At 46.7% G+C, this 16,998-nt stretch overlaps 1 protein-coding gene across 5 annotated transcripts in view; it reads right to left on the reverse strand.

The window, feature by feature from the left end:
* Positions 1-12,256: 12,256 nt before the first annotated feature.
* Atg2b (autophagy related 2B) overlaps positions 12,257-16,998 on the reverse strand; it is a 67,181-nt gene continuing 62,439 nt past the window's right edge. For 3 of the 5 annotated variants that reach the window (XM_021649428.2, XM_021649427.2, XM_060388128.1), the window contains one exon: positions 12,257-16,498. In XM_021649428.2, coding sequence (XP_021505103.1) covers positions 16,268-16,498 — 231 coding nt within the window. In that variant the 3' untranslated portion in view covers positions 12,257-16,267. The remainder of the gene's footprint in view (positions 16,499-16,998) is intronic. The other 2 variants (XR_009593075.1, XR_002476854.2) reach the window with 2 other exon arrangements.

Genomic DNA, 16,998 nt, shown 5'->3' on the forward strand with positions numbered 1-16,998 from the left:
GAGAAGAAAGTTGTGAGAGAATAAAGCTGTGTTCTGATTTGTGGTTTGTGGTTATTGCTACAGCAACAGCAGGAAACTTACACATGCACCCAGCAAGGGTCCGTCTTTACAATTCCATGTACCTTGTCCTTCCTAGGCTAACTGAGGAATGCAGAGGTGGTGTAGCTGCAGGCCCTGTCTACAAGGAGCTTGCATGCCTCTAAATAAATCAGAATAGGAAGCTCCCAGGGAAGGAGTCAGTTCCTCCCTTCAGGTCTAAGTAGGGTGAACCCTGGGGGCCAAGGAGACAGACAGGAAGAGCTAAGTGCTCAGGCAGTCCCCACAGTGGGAAGACACAGAGGCCACATGAAGATTGCCAAATGCTGGAGCCTCCATCCGATCTCATCTTGGCTTTAAGGATCCAGCAAAGACCCTCCCAGAACCATTGCCTCCAGAGAGCTCTGGATAGTACCCAAGAGAGTGTCGCAGGACAGGATAAACACCCATCCAGGTGACAGGGTGGTATGAGAGCACAGGGTGGTGGGGGCTATCTGGGACAAGTAAAGAAGTATCTGGGGGAGAGACATTGCCTGGCTCTTAAACAAACAACAAAACTAGCAGTTCACCGAGTAAAATAGGGAAAGGGCATGATCCAGAAAGAAGCAGCAAGCTAGATGCAGAGCAGTGAGTTCTAAAGTTAGGAAAGAAGAGTTGGAGGAATGGTGGGGGAGATCACAGAGGCAGGTTTGGAGGAGAAAAAGACTGTTTGATGTTTGAGTGACTATTTGATGCCCACCGACAGATGGCGCTCACAAAGCAGAAGGGTGTTCTGGGGGCTCCGAGAGGTCCCATGTAATCTGTAGAGCATGAACTTGGGTGGGAATTTACTCACTGCTGCTAGGCAGGCCCTGAAAGGCAGCCAGATTGTGCTGAGCTTGGATTTTGGCAGAGAGACCATCATGGTTCTGGGAGGCTGGGGGTGTCAGCCAGCCTGTGGGGAATGTTTGACGGGTAAAAGCAAGCCTAGGAGATACAGCATAGTCAGCTTTCCCTCCCTGTGACGTAACACCTAGAAATTCCAACATAAAAAGGGAAAGGCTTATCTCTGCTCACAGCTTCAGAGGTTTCCATCTGTGGTTGGTCTTGTTGCTGTGGGTTAGTGGCAGCACAGGGCATCTTGGCAGGAGCACATAGTGCAGGAAGTAATACAGATTTCATGGTGAATGTGAAACAAAGGCAGACAGGAGTCCCAATACCTCCTCTAAGCAATGCCCCCATGACATGGCCTTCTAAATATCCCACTACCCTCCAGGAGCTTCACAGGCTGGCCAAGCCATTGCTATGTGGACCTTTGTGGGACTCTTCAGATCCAAGCAGTAGCAGGCAGTAGGGAAGAGTGGCACTGGCACAGGAAAAGAGGAAGATGCTGTGGGAAGATCCAGACCAGAGTGCAAGGATGCTCCCAGACATCCCAGGAGGAGAGCTGTCCCAGGGGTGACAAGGACAAGCATGGCACTGGGACAGGGTTTGGAGCAGGGGGTGAAGGATAGTGAAGGAAAGAAGGAATAAAGACTCAGGAATTGCACGGGTGGGAGGAGAATGGGTTGCCGGCCAAGACCACCATCAGGAAAGACCCTGCAAGGCCTGAGGAAGAGAGAGTTGCTGAGCCAAGGGCCAAAGTCAGTGTCCAGGGATGACGAAGGCATAAGGACCAGACATTCTGGATGCATGGGATGTGGGGGATGGCCATCTGTCACAACTGCATGGAAGGGGTTATCATGGAACAGCCCAACACAGATTCACTCAGTAACTGAAAAGTAATGCAGTGTGCTTGGAACCTAGCCATGGGTCCACCAGGCTGGGCCACCAGAACCTTGATCATAACTCTATGGCCATTTCCCCAGTTCGGTGTTTTCCTGGAGAGGGCAGTGTGGTCTGGATACATCAGCAGGAGTCAGCCTGCCCGTGTGTCCACTTTGGACCCCATGGATTTAAACATGCTTTTGGGTTTGTTGCCAATGTGAAATCCCACATAACAATGCAGATTTCCAGCTTGTCTAAAGAGCTGACAGTGTGGCTGTCCATTCAGCCTCTGGCCAACAGCCAGCAGATGGTCTAGTCTCTGGCCACTGCTGTTGGCACTGAGAACTTCGCAGTGAACAAGAGAGGGGAATGCCCAGTGCCCGCAGGGGAGACCCTCTGAGGCACAGGCAGTATCATCCCGCAGATGTCACACAGGCCTGGCAGCTCCAGAAGATTGAACTCGCCACCTGATATAGTTCAGCTCCTTGGTTTATAGGTTAGGAAGCTAGACTGGTCAGTGTGTCCTGCCCCAGTGCAGCCCTAAGAGGACCACAGCATCATATGAAGGCTGTGTGACTGTCAGCCATCTTGCATCTTCTTGACGCCCTGTGGGAGCCAACTGTTTATGTCAACTTCCAAGAGAGAAAGAGGAGATTAAGGAAGATAGCACATGCCTCGAGGGCAGGGGCTGAATATGCCTGCTGATCTGACTTCCGTGCTGGTGTGAGTTCCTAGGCAAGAACTTGGGAACCAAGGCTCTGAAGCAAAGGCGGAAGATGGCAGGGCTCAGGGGGCGGGGGCAGACTACTGACACAGCACCTGTCTCCTCCAGTGCAGGGAGCAGAACACAAACTTATTTTTAATGTGTGTGTGTGTGTATACATGTGTGCACAGGTGTATGTGGAGTCAAGAGGACACCCTCACACCTCCTTTGAGAAAGGGCCTCTCATCAACCTGGAACTCACTAATTAGGGTAGGCTGACTGGCCAGGGAGGCCTAAGGATGCTCCTGTCTCTACTTCCCCAGTGCTTGGTAAACAAGCTCAGACCATCATGCCTGGCATTTTTATGTGGGTGCTGGGGCTAAACCCAGGTCCTGATGCTTGCCAGATAGTTCTGGTTCCAATGGAGCAGATCTCTGGTCTCTGAACACCTTCAGCTCTTTTGTATCGACAGAGCAGCTGATTACAGAATGGACTCTAGCAGCCTGAACAAGATATACATTTCATCCTCAATAAGCCACTTAACAATAGAGAAAATAGAAAAAGGAGAAGTATCCGGTACAGGCAGGTGAAGAGGCCAGTGATGCTCCACAGGCAAGAGGTATGAATATCTAAGCAGTCCTCGTCAAGGTGCGGTCCTTCCCATCACTGACCCATCACTGCCTCAGCTCCAGCCTCTCCGGCAAGCTGGTCGGACAAGCTGTCAGGACTGTGTGAGATCTCTTCCTGGGAGATGAATTCTCCTCCGACTGGCACCAAGCTCCAGCCTTTCCCTTTCCTTGCATGAATCCATCAAGGGATAAAGCCACTGACTAGGTCAGAAGCTTCAGGATCCAACCACCTCCCGGGAGCCCACCAGATGGTGACCAGTGTCCCAGCACGTGAGCGCGTATGGGTGTCTCAGATTCAAGCCACAGCACCAAATGTTTTGAGTGTCTTTCAGCCAGTGCTGCTAGGTGGGGGGAGGGGCGGGAGAGGACTCCTGGTGCCTCACCCACCTGTGACAGCCATTCCTGCTGCTCATTCAATTCAGGGAAAGAGTGGCCTTCTCACTTGGATGGGGCAATGAGAAGTGAACCTTGTGCCATGAAAGGGTCAAGGTCACAGACCTCCATGATTTTTCTGCTACAGCCTTTGGGGGCTGTGGAGCTGCAGGCCTGGGGGCAGCCAGCACAGAGCAAGAGTGGGGTTGAGGGATGTCCAAACCTCGGAAATTTCATCCTGAGATCTGCAGGAGTAGGATAGCTGGCCCCTGCCCTGGACCTGTGTATCCCAGAACGCATAGCTCTGTACCCCCCACCTTTGCCCAACCCCTCAGGAGATCACATAGCCCAATAGCCAGGTTAAATTTCCTCTCCCCTTGTACGGTCATATCCTGCAGCAGCTGGAATTCCTCCTCATGCAGATGAGGCCTCCCCAGTGCCCTGGCCCCAGCCAATAATATACACTCAACCCCAAAAGTCCCTACCCAAAGGTTTAAGTAACCTTTGTCATCATGTCTTCCCCACCCCCTACCTCCCCCCCATTAAATGAGCTATCTCACTGAAGCTGTCTCCCAAGAATCTAGTCCTGAGAGACCAGATTGGTCATTGACTAAGGATTCATTTAAGACTGTGGACCAATCAATCTGAATCTGGGTAGGAAATGGAGCCTAAACAGCAACAGCCTACTTGGAAACCTGGTGTCAAGATGGGTCATCAAGATATGGCTAGGTAGTAGTGGTGCACACCTTTAATCCCAGCACTTGGAAAGTAGAGGCAGGCCAATCTCTAAGTTCAATGCTAGCCTGGTCTACAAAGTGAATTCCAGGACAGCCAGGGCTACACAGAGAAACCCTATCTCAAAAAACAAAACAACAATAATAAAATAAAGAGCTAAAGTCCACCATCAGCCTGTACCGTAGAGAGATGGCAGCTGAATCTCCCAGCTATCTATAATAAGGATACAGTGAGTAAAAATAAACAAACTTTTGTTACTGTAAGTTGCAGGGAGCTAGATGGTTCTTACTGCAGTAGAACCTGGCCCACCCTGACTGATTAATCTACTATTGTTTTTTTGTTTTGTTTTGTTTTGAAACCTCACTTTATGTATAGCACATATTAAATAACGCTATGCTAAAATGAATTAATGCAGTCGTAGCTGAAGAAGCAAAGACTTCAGGTTACAAACCCCTCCCAGACAAAAACAAATTTCCTTCAGGCCCTACTAAGTGGGTCAGTGTGACTATCAGTTGTAATTCGGACTGCACTATGAAAGGGAATTACACAGAAAGCCTCGATGAAGTGGCATGGCGGGTTCTTCGGGAATGCATGAATGGCCCTTGCTACTTCAATCAAGTTGTCCTTATATCCCCGCGCATGCACACGCACACACACTTTGAAATATAATTACTTTTTAAAATATACACACTTCTTTATAACTTTCCCAGTCTCAAGTGCTTGTCTATAGTCACAGGAAATGGACTTGGATCCTTGTGTATTCTTTATTATAGTAAACTCAAATTCCAAACACTGGGCCCGCTTCTACTGTTTAAAATCTGAGACCCTAAGTCGCTCAGAATGGTCTTGCGCTTGGGACTCAGCTCCTGTCTCGTGAGCGGGTGGGGTTGACGTCTTGGTGGGTTGTGGTTCAGAGTCACGCAGCACTCTGTTTCTATGGAGTAAGACAGTTCTCTGTGGTAGGGACCAACATGGTGTTAGAGGCCAATCTGCATCCCGGGCCTCTGTGCACATAGCACCAGGAGCAACCCACCCTACAGAATGCCTCAATAAAAATGTCTCCAATATGACAAATGTTGCAGAGGGGCTGAAGCCTTCTCTCCCAATCCAGCTGATCCAATCTAGTTCCCCCAAAGCAGCCTCCAGGACAGTGTGGTTGGCCTTGGTCTTGCAAAGCTAACAACTGGAGCAAGGGAAGCTGGGACAGTTGTGGTGGGGTGGTATTAGCCATGTGTGTCTCTCAGACCTGTCTCCTGCCAGGTGGTACAGATCCACCCATCAAAGTTGATGCTTTCTCCTTCCTGGTCCCACTGCCAATCTCAAGACGGGAGAAGGTAAGCTGGGACACATAAAATGTCAACATTTGTAGACAAACAGATAGGTGGGATCTTCATGATCCAATCTAGGCAAGGATGAGAAAGGGAACCTACAGCATCAAAGCCCATCCTTATCTAACATTGTGAGGTTGTTTATCCCTGTGGATGTTGGCCTGTCAACTTCAAGCTTTAGTTTTAATTTTAAATTTTGTACGTGTGTAGGATGTGTGTTTGTGTGTGGCATGTACAGGCCAAGGCATATCTGTGGAGGTCAGAGACAACTTTGTCCTTACCTTCTTGTTTGAACAGGTTTTACAGTGGGAGCTGCTCTATCTGGCCAGAGCTCTTTGTAATTCACATGTCCCCACCTTCGCTCTTGCTGTAGGAGAACTGGCATTACAGAATTCACTGCGTCTGGTTTTTATGTGGGCCCTGAGGGTCTGAACTCAGGTCCTCGTGCATGTGGGGCTAGAGATTTTATCTGCTGAGCCATCCTTTCAGTCCAAGTTTTTAAAACACTGTGTTAAAATGCTATCTTGATTACTGGTACCCCTTCCAAACTTTGTGTCCCAGACAAGTGACTCTGCATCATCCCAACTCCATTATGTGAGGGGCGTTGAGGGACTCACCCGCCTCTCCAGGAGCACAAACAACAGCAGAGAGGTTTGCACACACTTCCCTTAGATTGGCCTCCAGCTGCATGACTCAGGGAAAGCAAGTGAGGCTTACCGGAAGGCAAACGGTTCTATGCCTTAAGCTCTAAACGTCCCTCTAGGCCTGCCCCAAGGCCTCAGTAGGGAAGGGGCTGTGCCATGTTGCTACCCCGCCAGAATTCTCAGGGAGAAATTGACCAGAATAAAATGACACTTTATCTTATTCATTATAATTGCTACTATTGGTGTGTCTACACATGCACAAGCTTGGATGGAGGTAAAAGAATAATTTTCAGGTGTCAGTTTTCTCCTTCTGACATAGGTTCTGGAGGCTGAATTTTGGCTGTCAGGCTTGGCAGCAAGTGCCTTTACCCACTGAGCCAGTTTAATGGAGCACATCTTTTCAAATTTTTAATTGAAACAGACCTCAGCTTAGACACAAGTGTGGCTAAAGACAGCATCTTTCTGAAGCCTTCTCTGGGTGCAAAGGGGTCACAGCTCATTTAGCCTAAGGGACCCCCACTGAAGGGGTCAATTTCCACTCTGATAGAGCACAGGCGCCCTCTGCTGGCAAGAAAGGCAGATCGCTCCGCACACTCTTTCAAAGGGAGCCTTCCAGAGACCATAGGGACTGCTCCCAGGCAAGCCTGGTACTGCGAGGATGAGGAAGGAAGACCATGATTCAAGGCTATCCTGGTCTGGCAGTTTGAATAGAAATGGCTCCCACAGACTCATGTGTTTGAACACCTGGCCTAAAGGAAGTGACACTATGAGGAGGTAAGGCCTTGGAGTAAGTGTTGTTTTTGGAGGAAGTCTTGCCACTGAGGATGTGAGCTTTGAGGTCTCCTATGCTCAAGCTAAGCTTAGCATGGTGTGGTCTCCGGCTGTCTGGGGAACAAGATGCAGAGCCCTTGGCTCCTCCAGCACCATGTCTGCCTGCAAACTACCATGCTTCCTACTGCGGTGGTAATGGACTGACAAGCCTCTGAAACTTTAGGGCAGCCCCAATTAAACGTTTTCCTTTATAAGACTTGCCTGGGAACTGGGCATGGTGGTGCACTACTTTCATCCCAGCACTCTGGGAGGTAGAAGCAGGCGGATCTCGGTCTACAAAGTGAGTCCAGGACAGCCAAGGCTACACGGAAAAACGCTGTATCAAAAAACAAGATACAAAAACAAAAAAAAAGTTACTTTGGACATGAGGTCTCTACAGCCATAGAACTCTAACTGGGCACCTGGACAACAACACAGTAACCAAACCCACGGGCTGCAGAGATGGCTCAGCAGGTAGTAACAGCTGCTACTCTTCCAGAGGACCGTCTGTTTCCCGCCACTCCCATGGCTCACCACCATCTGTAACTCCAGTTCCAGGGGCCTGTCTCCCGCTTCTGACCTCTGCAGGCTTTAGGCACCCACATGGCACACAGACATACATGTAGGCTTGGACTATTATACACATAAAAATAAATAAAGTCTGAAAAACCAAAACCACAAACAGGTCCAAGTCAAACAATAAGGCAACCATCCCCCTTGAATTGATATTTTTAGATCTCTTTAAAAATGCTTTAAAAGGATTAAAGAAATGGCTCATTGGATAAAGCGATTGCTCTGAAAGCAAGAGGACTTGAGTTCGGGGCCCCAGTACTCATGTGAAATAGCTGGGCACAGACATTTGCCTACTACATAACTTAATCAGCAAGCTCCATGTTCAGTGAGAGGCCTCCCCTCAAACATTCAGGTGGAGGCAGAAGCACTCCCAGTGGTGGGAGAACATTCCAGGAGACGGGGAAAGGAACAGGAGCCAGCCCCAGATGATTGCTGCTGTGCCCTTGCTTGGAGCACTTATGGCAGGGGTCAGCAGCCACTGCAGACTTCTGTCAGTGTGCCCAGGACAAGTAACTTTTGGATGTCCAGCCATAAAATGGGTGTCTATTACCACCTAATGCTCAGAGAACATCACCAGAAAGGGCTGAAAAAGCGTAAGAAGGGGAGGAAGTGGAGAGAGCAGTGAGGAATGTTGACTACAGGGCATGACCTAACCTCTGCACTCTGAACTCACAGCAGCTGTGACTAACTGCACATGATCTGCTCACCACTGGGCCCAGAAGCACCCTGTCATGGAAGAGGGGAGGGGTCATACACACACACACACACACACACACACACACACACGAATGGGAATGAGAGGGTAACAGAGATGATTATGATCAGCATTATCTAGATGTATGAAAATGTCACAATCAAGGGCTAGAGAGACGGCTCAGAGGTTAAAAGCACTAGATGTTCAAGAGGACCTCAGTTTGATTCCAAGTACCCTCATGGCATCTTGCAACATTCTGTAACTCCAGTTCCAGGGGATCTGACACCCTCGTCTGGCCTCCACAGGCACCAACCATGCAAGATGTACAGACAAACATGTATGATGTGTATATATATATATGCATATATACATATAATACATATAAGTATGTATACACACATATACATATATGCACATATATGTATGTATACACACATATACATATATCCACATATATATGTATGCATATATACACACACATATACATAAAGATTTTTAAAAGACAAAAAATATCTTTAAAAAACCCTTTTCAAAAAGAAGCCCACTATCATGTATAATTAGCACATGCTAAAAAATAAAAAATAGCAGATGCTGAGATTCACAACCAAACCTTGGACAGAGGGCAGAGAATCATGAAAGAAGGGGGAGTTAGTAAGATCTGGAGAGGATAGGAGCTCCACAAAGACCAAATATATCTGGGCACAGGGGTCTTTTCTGAGACTGATTCTCCAACCAAGGACCAGCATGGATATAACCTAGAACCCCTGCTAGATGGAGCCCATGGCAGCTCAGTATCCAAGTGGGTTCCCTAGTAAGGAGAACAGGGACTGTCTCTGACATGAACTCAGTGGCAGGCTCTTTGACCTCCCCACCCCCAAGGGAGGAACAGCCTTGCTAGGCCACAGAGGAGGACATTGCAGCCAGTCCTGAAGAGACCTGATAAGCTAAGGTCAGATGGAAGGGGAGGAGGACCTCCCCTATGAGTGGACTTAAGGGAGGGGCACAGAGGAGATGAAGGAGGGTGGGATTGGGAGGGAAAAAGGGAGAGGGGCTACAGCTGGGATACAAAGTAAATAAACTGTAAAAATAAATAAATATAAAAAATAAAAATAAGGTGCAGAACCACTAATAGACGAACATCATTCATTCTAACCTCTACATACATGCATACCCTGACATCAGCCTCTGGCCTCCACACACATGTGCACACACAAGCAGACACACAAGAATGTTTTTTAAATGGCAAGCCTCAACGATGGGCGTGTGAACAAATACAACTTCTCTTAGAGGGCAGTTGGCAATCACTACCCAGCATTTAAAAGCTGTCAGATCTCATCGCCTCACTAGTCCCCCTTGTAGTGAGCCACCCAACAGAGGCAGCTATGGGAAAGTAAATTACTAACTTCAGGTGACTCTTGGGTTGTCCAGACCCAGGAGGGCTGGCTCCAAAGCAAGCAGGACAAAAGGGCTGGGGCACCTGAGGATGGTTCTTAAAACAACATCCAGTATAAAAGATTATGATGGGTGTTAGGGTAAATAAATAGTATTGGGCTAAATAATATTTATTATTAACCCTATAATTAATAGGGCAGTATTCTCTAACCCGCTACCACAATCAATTAAAACAGACACGTTAGATTTTATAATTGCCTTATAACACCTTGGGCTGGGCAGATATTTCCACTTATGATATCTCAATGACCTCCCTAATCCACTTTCCAGCCCCCATCCAACGCCATCCACCTGAGCCATTCCTATCAGCCCATCTCCCATGCGTAACTCCATAAATATTTGCTTATCCTTTATTTGACCACTCTTTTCCATGCCTTATCCTTTATTTGACCACTCTTTTCTTTGAGAGTCCTTCCTTCCTTGGGAGTCCTTGTGGTTCCTAACCCACTGTGGCTTCCTCCTCTCTTCTCTTCCTGTCTCCTTCCCGTGAGTCTCCTTTCTTCAAAGCCTGGGAACATCAGCTATGCCTCCTTTTCACCCTGCCCAGATACAGGCCTTTTTTTAACTAACCAATCAGGAATAATGTCTTAGACAGATTTACACAACAAGGATAGGTGTACCTGGGCAAGGACCAGATCTGGAGGGCCAGTAATTAACATCAAAATACAAGCATCAGACCAACCCCCAACAGATGGGTTTTGAAAAGAATAGCACATTCAGAAGCAGGACATGTAAAACTAATGGATACTTGGCTGTCAAAAATGGATATGACGGCACACACCTGAAACCCTAGCACCTGGGGGAAAGCAGAAGGATCAGGAACTCAAAGCCGGTTTTTAACTCAGTGAGCCTGAGCCCAACCTAGGCTACAAAAGACCCTGACTCAAATAAAGAACAAAATAAGAAAACTCAGTGAATTTTGGCTTGGTGTCTCTGAAATCACCCTAAACTTACCACTTTGTACAACATATTTACACAAAGCAGGGTTCTCAGCAGTTGGTGTGAAATCAGAATACCAATCCGCTCTGGAAGTTAGGCAATCTCTACATTCTGCAGCATCAAATATTCTGTATTTGAATATTCAAGATTGCTTTAGGTAAAAGTAAACAAGGATATAAACCTTTAATAAATGATACAAGTGCTGCACACTAAATCATTTTAAGGTAAATCTCCTGATAATTTATCATCACTAAACACCAGGATACATACCTAGACATATACGTGGGGTCAAGTAAAAGTTTCCAATGGGGTCTTGGGTGGGTGGAAAGTATTTAAGCTCTGCTTTGCTTTATAACATGGGATCCATACCCCTGACTGCACATTCCTTCCACAGGGCAGCCTTTAACCAGGTTTTTGTTAATTATTTAAATTTAATTATTAATTAGATAACAAAAATTAAATAAAAAAAAAACATAGCTAGTGTAGACTAGGCTGACTGGAACTGTATAGCCCAGGCTAACTTAAATATATACTAATCCTCATGCTTAGGTCTCCCAAGTGCTGGGGTTACAGATGCAAGCAAGCCTTACCCAGGCTGCAGGGTGAATCTTGCGCCCAGGGAGACAGTTGGCACCTGTGGGAGAATGTGGGCGGGAGTTTGCTATCTAGTGCCTAGCTGCTAGACACCGGCAGCACTACAACTCCAAATACCACGCTGAGATGGAGGGAATACTCTAGACCCACTCTCAGAGCTTGCTCTGTGCCGTCTGAGCTTTGTTTACATGGGCAGTGCCTTTAACCTCTGTTGCCAGGCTGCCAAAGGGCTGAACGACCAGGTATACTGGGCTAACAGGAGCACACAGGTCAGTAGAACAAGTAGGCCCCTCTCTGCTCACAATGAAGTCTCCTCAGTCCTTATCAACCTCCTGGGAAATGCTTGATTTGTTCAAGAAGGCCAACGAGGTGGCTTGCTGCCCAATTCCTGACAACCTGAGTGTGAGCTGTGGAACTCGCCGGGTAGAATGAGAAACAACTCTTATAAACTATTCTTTGACTCCCATATGCACTCATGCACCCGAGAGCACACGCATACACACAGCAGTTCAAAAAAAAGGTGTGGGGATCATACAAGGCAATGCCCCTGCACCTGTCTCTCCACTGGGCAAACAGGCTCCTACACGAAGAACACAGGGGAAAGCCCGGCTGACATCTGTGCACCTCACAGGTAGCCCCTTCCTTCTTAAGTGCCATGTGTGATGCCTGACTTGTCACTCTGATGTTAGAACGTGACAAGCCACATCAAAACTCCTTTTCAAATGTCTTGTATACTCCTCCAGACACATTTACCAAATACTTACATATAACCCTAAGCCCAGATGTCCAAACAGAAGGGATGATGAATAAAATCGTCAGTACCCTAACAAGGTAGGCATGTTGCACTTTTACATTATAGTCTGACTCAGCTCAGAACTAGATCTGAGGATCTAGTTCATCTAGTGCCAGGATGAAGGATCCTTTCGAAGTCTACCCACCCACAAAAGCGGTTTAGGCAGGCACAGGGAACAGTTCTCACTCAGAGACAGATGATAATTAAGTTTAAATCAAAAGACAAAGAGGAAATATTTTAATTTTTTCACAAGTATTCGTAACGGCATCATATTTTAAATAGTCACAACTAACAAGTTACATTTTTCACAAAAATACTTGTACAGAGGAATATTCTTATTTACATCCAGAGTTGCCATAATTAGGAAAAGTCAGGACACTCAGCAAAGACAACAAGGAGACAGGCTAGACGGACCACAGAAAAGCTGAACTGGGTGCTTAAAATATTCCCAGGAATAAGCAAGCAACCCTGTGGACTAGAGGGCTACACAAACAAGGCTAGGCAGTACCACCCAGAAAAGTGTACATGAGACAGGAGGGTAAGTGCCTCTGTGAAGGAGGGCTAGCTCAGCCCCAGGTGCCAAGTGTGAGGGGGCAGCTGACACTCACTGCAGCAGACAGGCGGCACCTGACACTAGCGCAAAGGGAGTGATTTGCCCAACCCTGGTGTTAGTTAGAGGTCGACGTAGGCCTCTGAGTCCTGTGCCTATAGGAAATGCTAAGATTCAAAACATAAAATGCTAAGACTCAAAGATTTCTCACCCACAAAGAAGCCTGACATGACGGCTCACAGGAATGCTTTTTCTCGCTGGCTGACTTCCAACTGTGCATACGGGATCTCTCAAAGTTAGCAAGCAGGGTGCTCAGCGCAATCCTGAAAATATCCACACAGAGGCTGGCACACGACAGACTGGTGCTCATACAGAACAGTGGCTGTACCTTCCTGTAAACCAAAGTAACATTTCCTGACAAAAAAGACAATCTTCATTACTGATACATTTCTCTACACTACACAATAATCTCTTTAACCTAAGGTGAAACGTGCTTACTTGATTACTCTGATACCAAGTGGTCCATCCAGCTACAGAAAGCAGAGTATCATCCTGTGTTCACCCAGTCCTTCCAAGGGACTTTAAACTCTACATTCTCCATGGGATATGAGAGGAGGCCAAGAAGTGCTGCCCACTGACCCCAGAACCCTGGGATCTGAGATTGTACACAACACGGGCAGAAGTGAAACAGACTGGCTTAAGTGTCTTACACAGCATTTTATGTAAATATCATTTAAATTAAGACAATCAATGCTTAATCCTAAGGCTATTTATTGCAGGGTAGGGTCCTCATTTCTAATCCCACTGGTGAGAACACTCAGATGCTACAGTCCTGAGTCAAAGGACGCACGCACAGGGAGGGGCAAGTGCCTCTCGAACAAGAGCAGACACAGCTAACTGGTCTAACAGGAGCTATTGCAGTAGCCCTTTCAGTGACACAGGACAGGAGGCAGGACAGATGATTCCTGGTCCCTGATACTGTGCTTAGGAACACTGCTACTTGGAAAAAAAAATTTTTTTACAGTGACTTTTACTTTTTAACAATATTGTTGACAAATATATGTATTCTTAAGTAGGACTCCAAATTTTCCTAACACTTCATTAAAATGGAAGCCTACTGCTATGATGTCTGTCTCTGTATGCCCTGCTCAGAGTAAAAGGGAATGAGGACAGACAGGAAGAGAAAAATGGGGGTTCCAAGTCAGTCCTATTTGGCAATCATATTGCTGGGGTCTCTGTTGACATCAGCAATATAGTCAGAGTTGGAACAGCTAAGTGACCTTGAACAAGCTTGCTTTCCTGACTCATGGGGGGGGAGGGGTCTCTGTATGGAACTTGGCAGCAACAGGTGGGCACGTGCAGTCTGCTCCAGTCAAAATTATCGACCTGATTCAAGCATGCAGCATGGTGCCAGATCTGGAAGGTGTCACTCTTAGAGGTCTGAAGTAGCCCACAGCTGCTGTGGTGTGGCACAGCCACAGTGTCCACATGATGCTGGCCACCAGCCTGACATCACAGCCTTGGCACTCTAACAAGCATGAGGGCACACACCACTATTGTATATGTGCCACCATGACCTAATTGCCCAGAAATTCCCACAGGTCTTGTCCTAAGAAACCTCTTCACTTACAGAAGGGACACTGGGGCGGAGCAAGGTGAGGTATCTTGGCCAAGTCAAGTCATTTGCTTGGTAACTGCAGATGAGGCAACCCAAGGATCCTGTCAACACACTATGTGTCAACTCGACACAAAAGTCTGAGCAGATACCCTTTAAAAAGAAAAGACAGCAGATATGTAACTCGGAAGTGTTCAGATCCAGACAGGTCCCCACTAGTGCCTCAGCAATGCACAAAAACCTGGAGATGAAATCAACATCTCTGGCAAGGTACAGAAGATGAAAAAGAAAAAGCAGGAAAAGACATTGTAAGGACACCTGTTTGTATGGCTTCATCAGTTTAAACAGTTGAAAGAAATAGTTGTCTGCAGCTCAGAGGGCAAAGGGGACTCCCGTGTACTAACTCTCTCTGACCTTAGGAACTAAGGAGGAGAAAGGTATAGCGGGCAGTCTGATCAAAATGGCAGGTAACACATGCTGCCTGCTTCATTAGAAGGTCAGGTAGGGGCTGGCCAGTCATGGCAACAAATGCCGCCACAACCTGCAGTGTCTGCTCAGAGCCGGATCACACATGGGCTCTGCTTAATGAGGACAGAAGAGCTAGCAGTTCTATGAGGCCCATCAGCAGCCACTCGGAGACGTCTTTTGAAGTTTCTGGGCAGCAAAAGGAAATCAATCTTATGCAAATGTATACAAGATGATTATTTACAAACTCTGGAGTTTGGGATTGGGGTTGGCACTGCTTCCTGTTTAGGGCTTTCAGAGGGTGAAACTGACTTTCCTTCCTCACCCACAAACCGAATGCAGCTGTGGCATCCAGCATCCCTGATACCCTCCAACACTTTAGAAACCAAGAGGTGACAGCATGCAACTCTAAACAGTGACAAATACAAAGTGCCAGTTTCTCTTTGTTGGGTTACTCTTGAGGCACAGATTGAAAACAATTACCCATTTCCTCCTTGGTAAGTGACAGTAACCACAACAGGCTCTAAGGTGTCTCTAAACAACCTGTGGTCAGTTACAGCACTGCATCAATAAATATGCTCTCAAAAAGCAAACTGTTCATGGAAGTATACAACAATCTTACCTTTAAATAAAAATATTTTATTCATTCCTGACAGGTTATCAAAATGTACATTATTAAAGTAAAAATGGTACTTTGAATTAGTTGCCTAGGACGTATTTGGAGTATTTTTATTTAACTTCCTAAGAATGAAGCCCACTTCCAATTTTCTTTGCCACTAATAGTCTGTACTATGTACTTAACAAAGGACACATAAACAACGCATGGGCCCCAGTCCATCACAGAGTGCACATTTCCTCTTGCATTTAGGATACAGAAACTTACTACATTTGGGTTACTTTCCTTCACCAAAAACTCCAAGACATCGTCATTTCTCTTCATATTTATATAACCTTGTAAATGACACAAAGAACACAGCACACCTTGCGTTACACTACAAATACACACATACAAACACACACACAAACACACACACACACACACACACACACACAGGATAAAGTGCAGCACAGCATTTTTCGTCTGCGACACTCACTTTCCTCAGGTGAGAGGAACAGGCAGTCCCTTGGGGAGGCGAGCCCTAGCTGCTTTGCTTTCCCTGTGGCTTCACTCACTAGCTTCAGAAGTGTTGAAATTGTAAGTTGAAAAACTCCCCAGAATGAGAAGAGTGCTCCCCGGTGCTTTGGGAGTGCTCCATTTTTTAAGCACTCAACACTGTTTACAAAGACATTCCCAATGAGAGCTTGTACGTAACAAGTACAATTACAGTCACTTTAATGAAAGCAAGCATTCAACATGGCAGCACATCTCTAGCGACCATGACATGAGCCACCAGACACTCCTGCAGGCAAGCGCCAGGCCCTACCATGTCACAAGGTTTTGGCTGCGTGTTGTTTTGACATTAAATTATTTAACTAAAACCTGCTTTTGTTCCTGAGATGAGCACATGAATTAAACAAGCTTTCTACGAAGCTGCCACTAGGATACTCTGCTCCTCAGCTCCATGCTCTGTGGAGTGGCCCTGGAAGCATCAGTCCTCCCCGTGGCGCCATTTCTGTGATTCGTCCTGCCGAACATCTGGTCTAATTTGGTTTCTCATACCACCTAATACGTTTGATGTTGCTTCAGTGGCTACAATTAGGGGTTTGACCACTGCCGGTGGAATCTGGCGCAGGACTTCACCCACGGCACCAGTGACCCCTCTGCTCTCATGTTCTCGAGCAGCCGTTTCATAAATGGTCTGAGCCGTGTCTGCGATTCCCTGTAGAGGTGGGGGCAGGAAAGAGAAGGAAAGCACAGGTCAGAAACTAAGGTGCTCACACTACACACTTTAGTTAACCAACACACCTACAGCTAGACCAAACTAAACAAGCAAAACCCAGCCACCCTCACGAAGCTACTTAGGATTCTAACTCTAAATCAAAGTGCCATTAACCATGACTTAACATTTCACTCTGACACTAGAGTGTGGAAAATGGAGCTCAATTAGTTCCAAGTGAGGAAGCCCACAGAAACACATCATAACCTAAAAGTAACTTCTGGCCCAATTAATCTCTCCAGCTAAATACACTTCTGCAAAAAGAGCCTCTTGAGCAACGCTCCTGATGGACCACAGTGAAGACTCGTCTAATGTAGCGCAGAGAGCATACATCCACACTGCCCCAGGAACACACGTTCTGTCTGCAATGTATCAGGTCATATGTTAGAGAAGAACTGTGGACCATTCAATTAAGATAAGAAGTCAAACCAAACACTTTATTG

The sequence above is a fragment of the Meriones unguiculatus genome, chromosome 7 (assembly GCF_030254825.1).
Source record: "Meriones unguiculatus strain TT.TT164.6M chromosome 7, Bangor_MerUng_6.1, whole genome shotgun sequence".
In the NCBI taxonomy this organism is placed as follows: Eukaryota; Metazoa; Chordata; class Mammalia; order Rodentia; family Muridae; genus Meriones; species Meriones unguiculatus.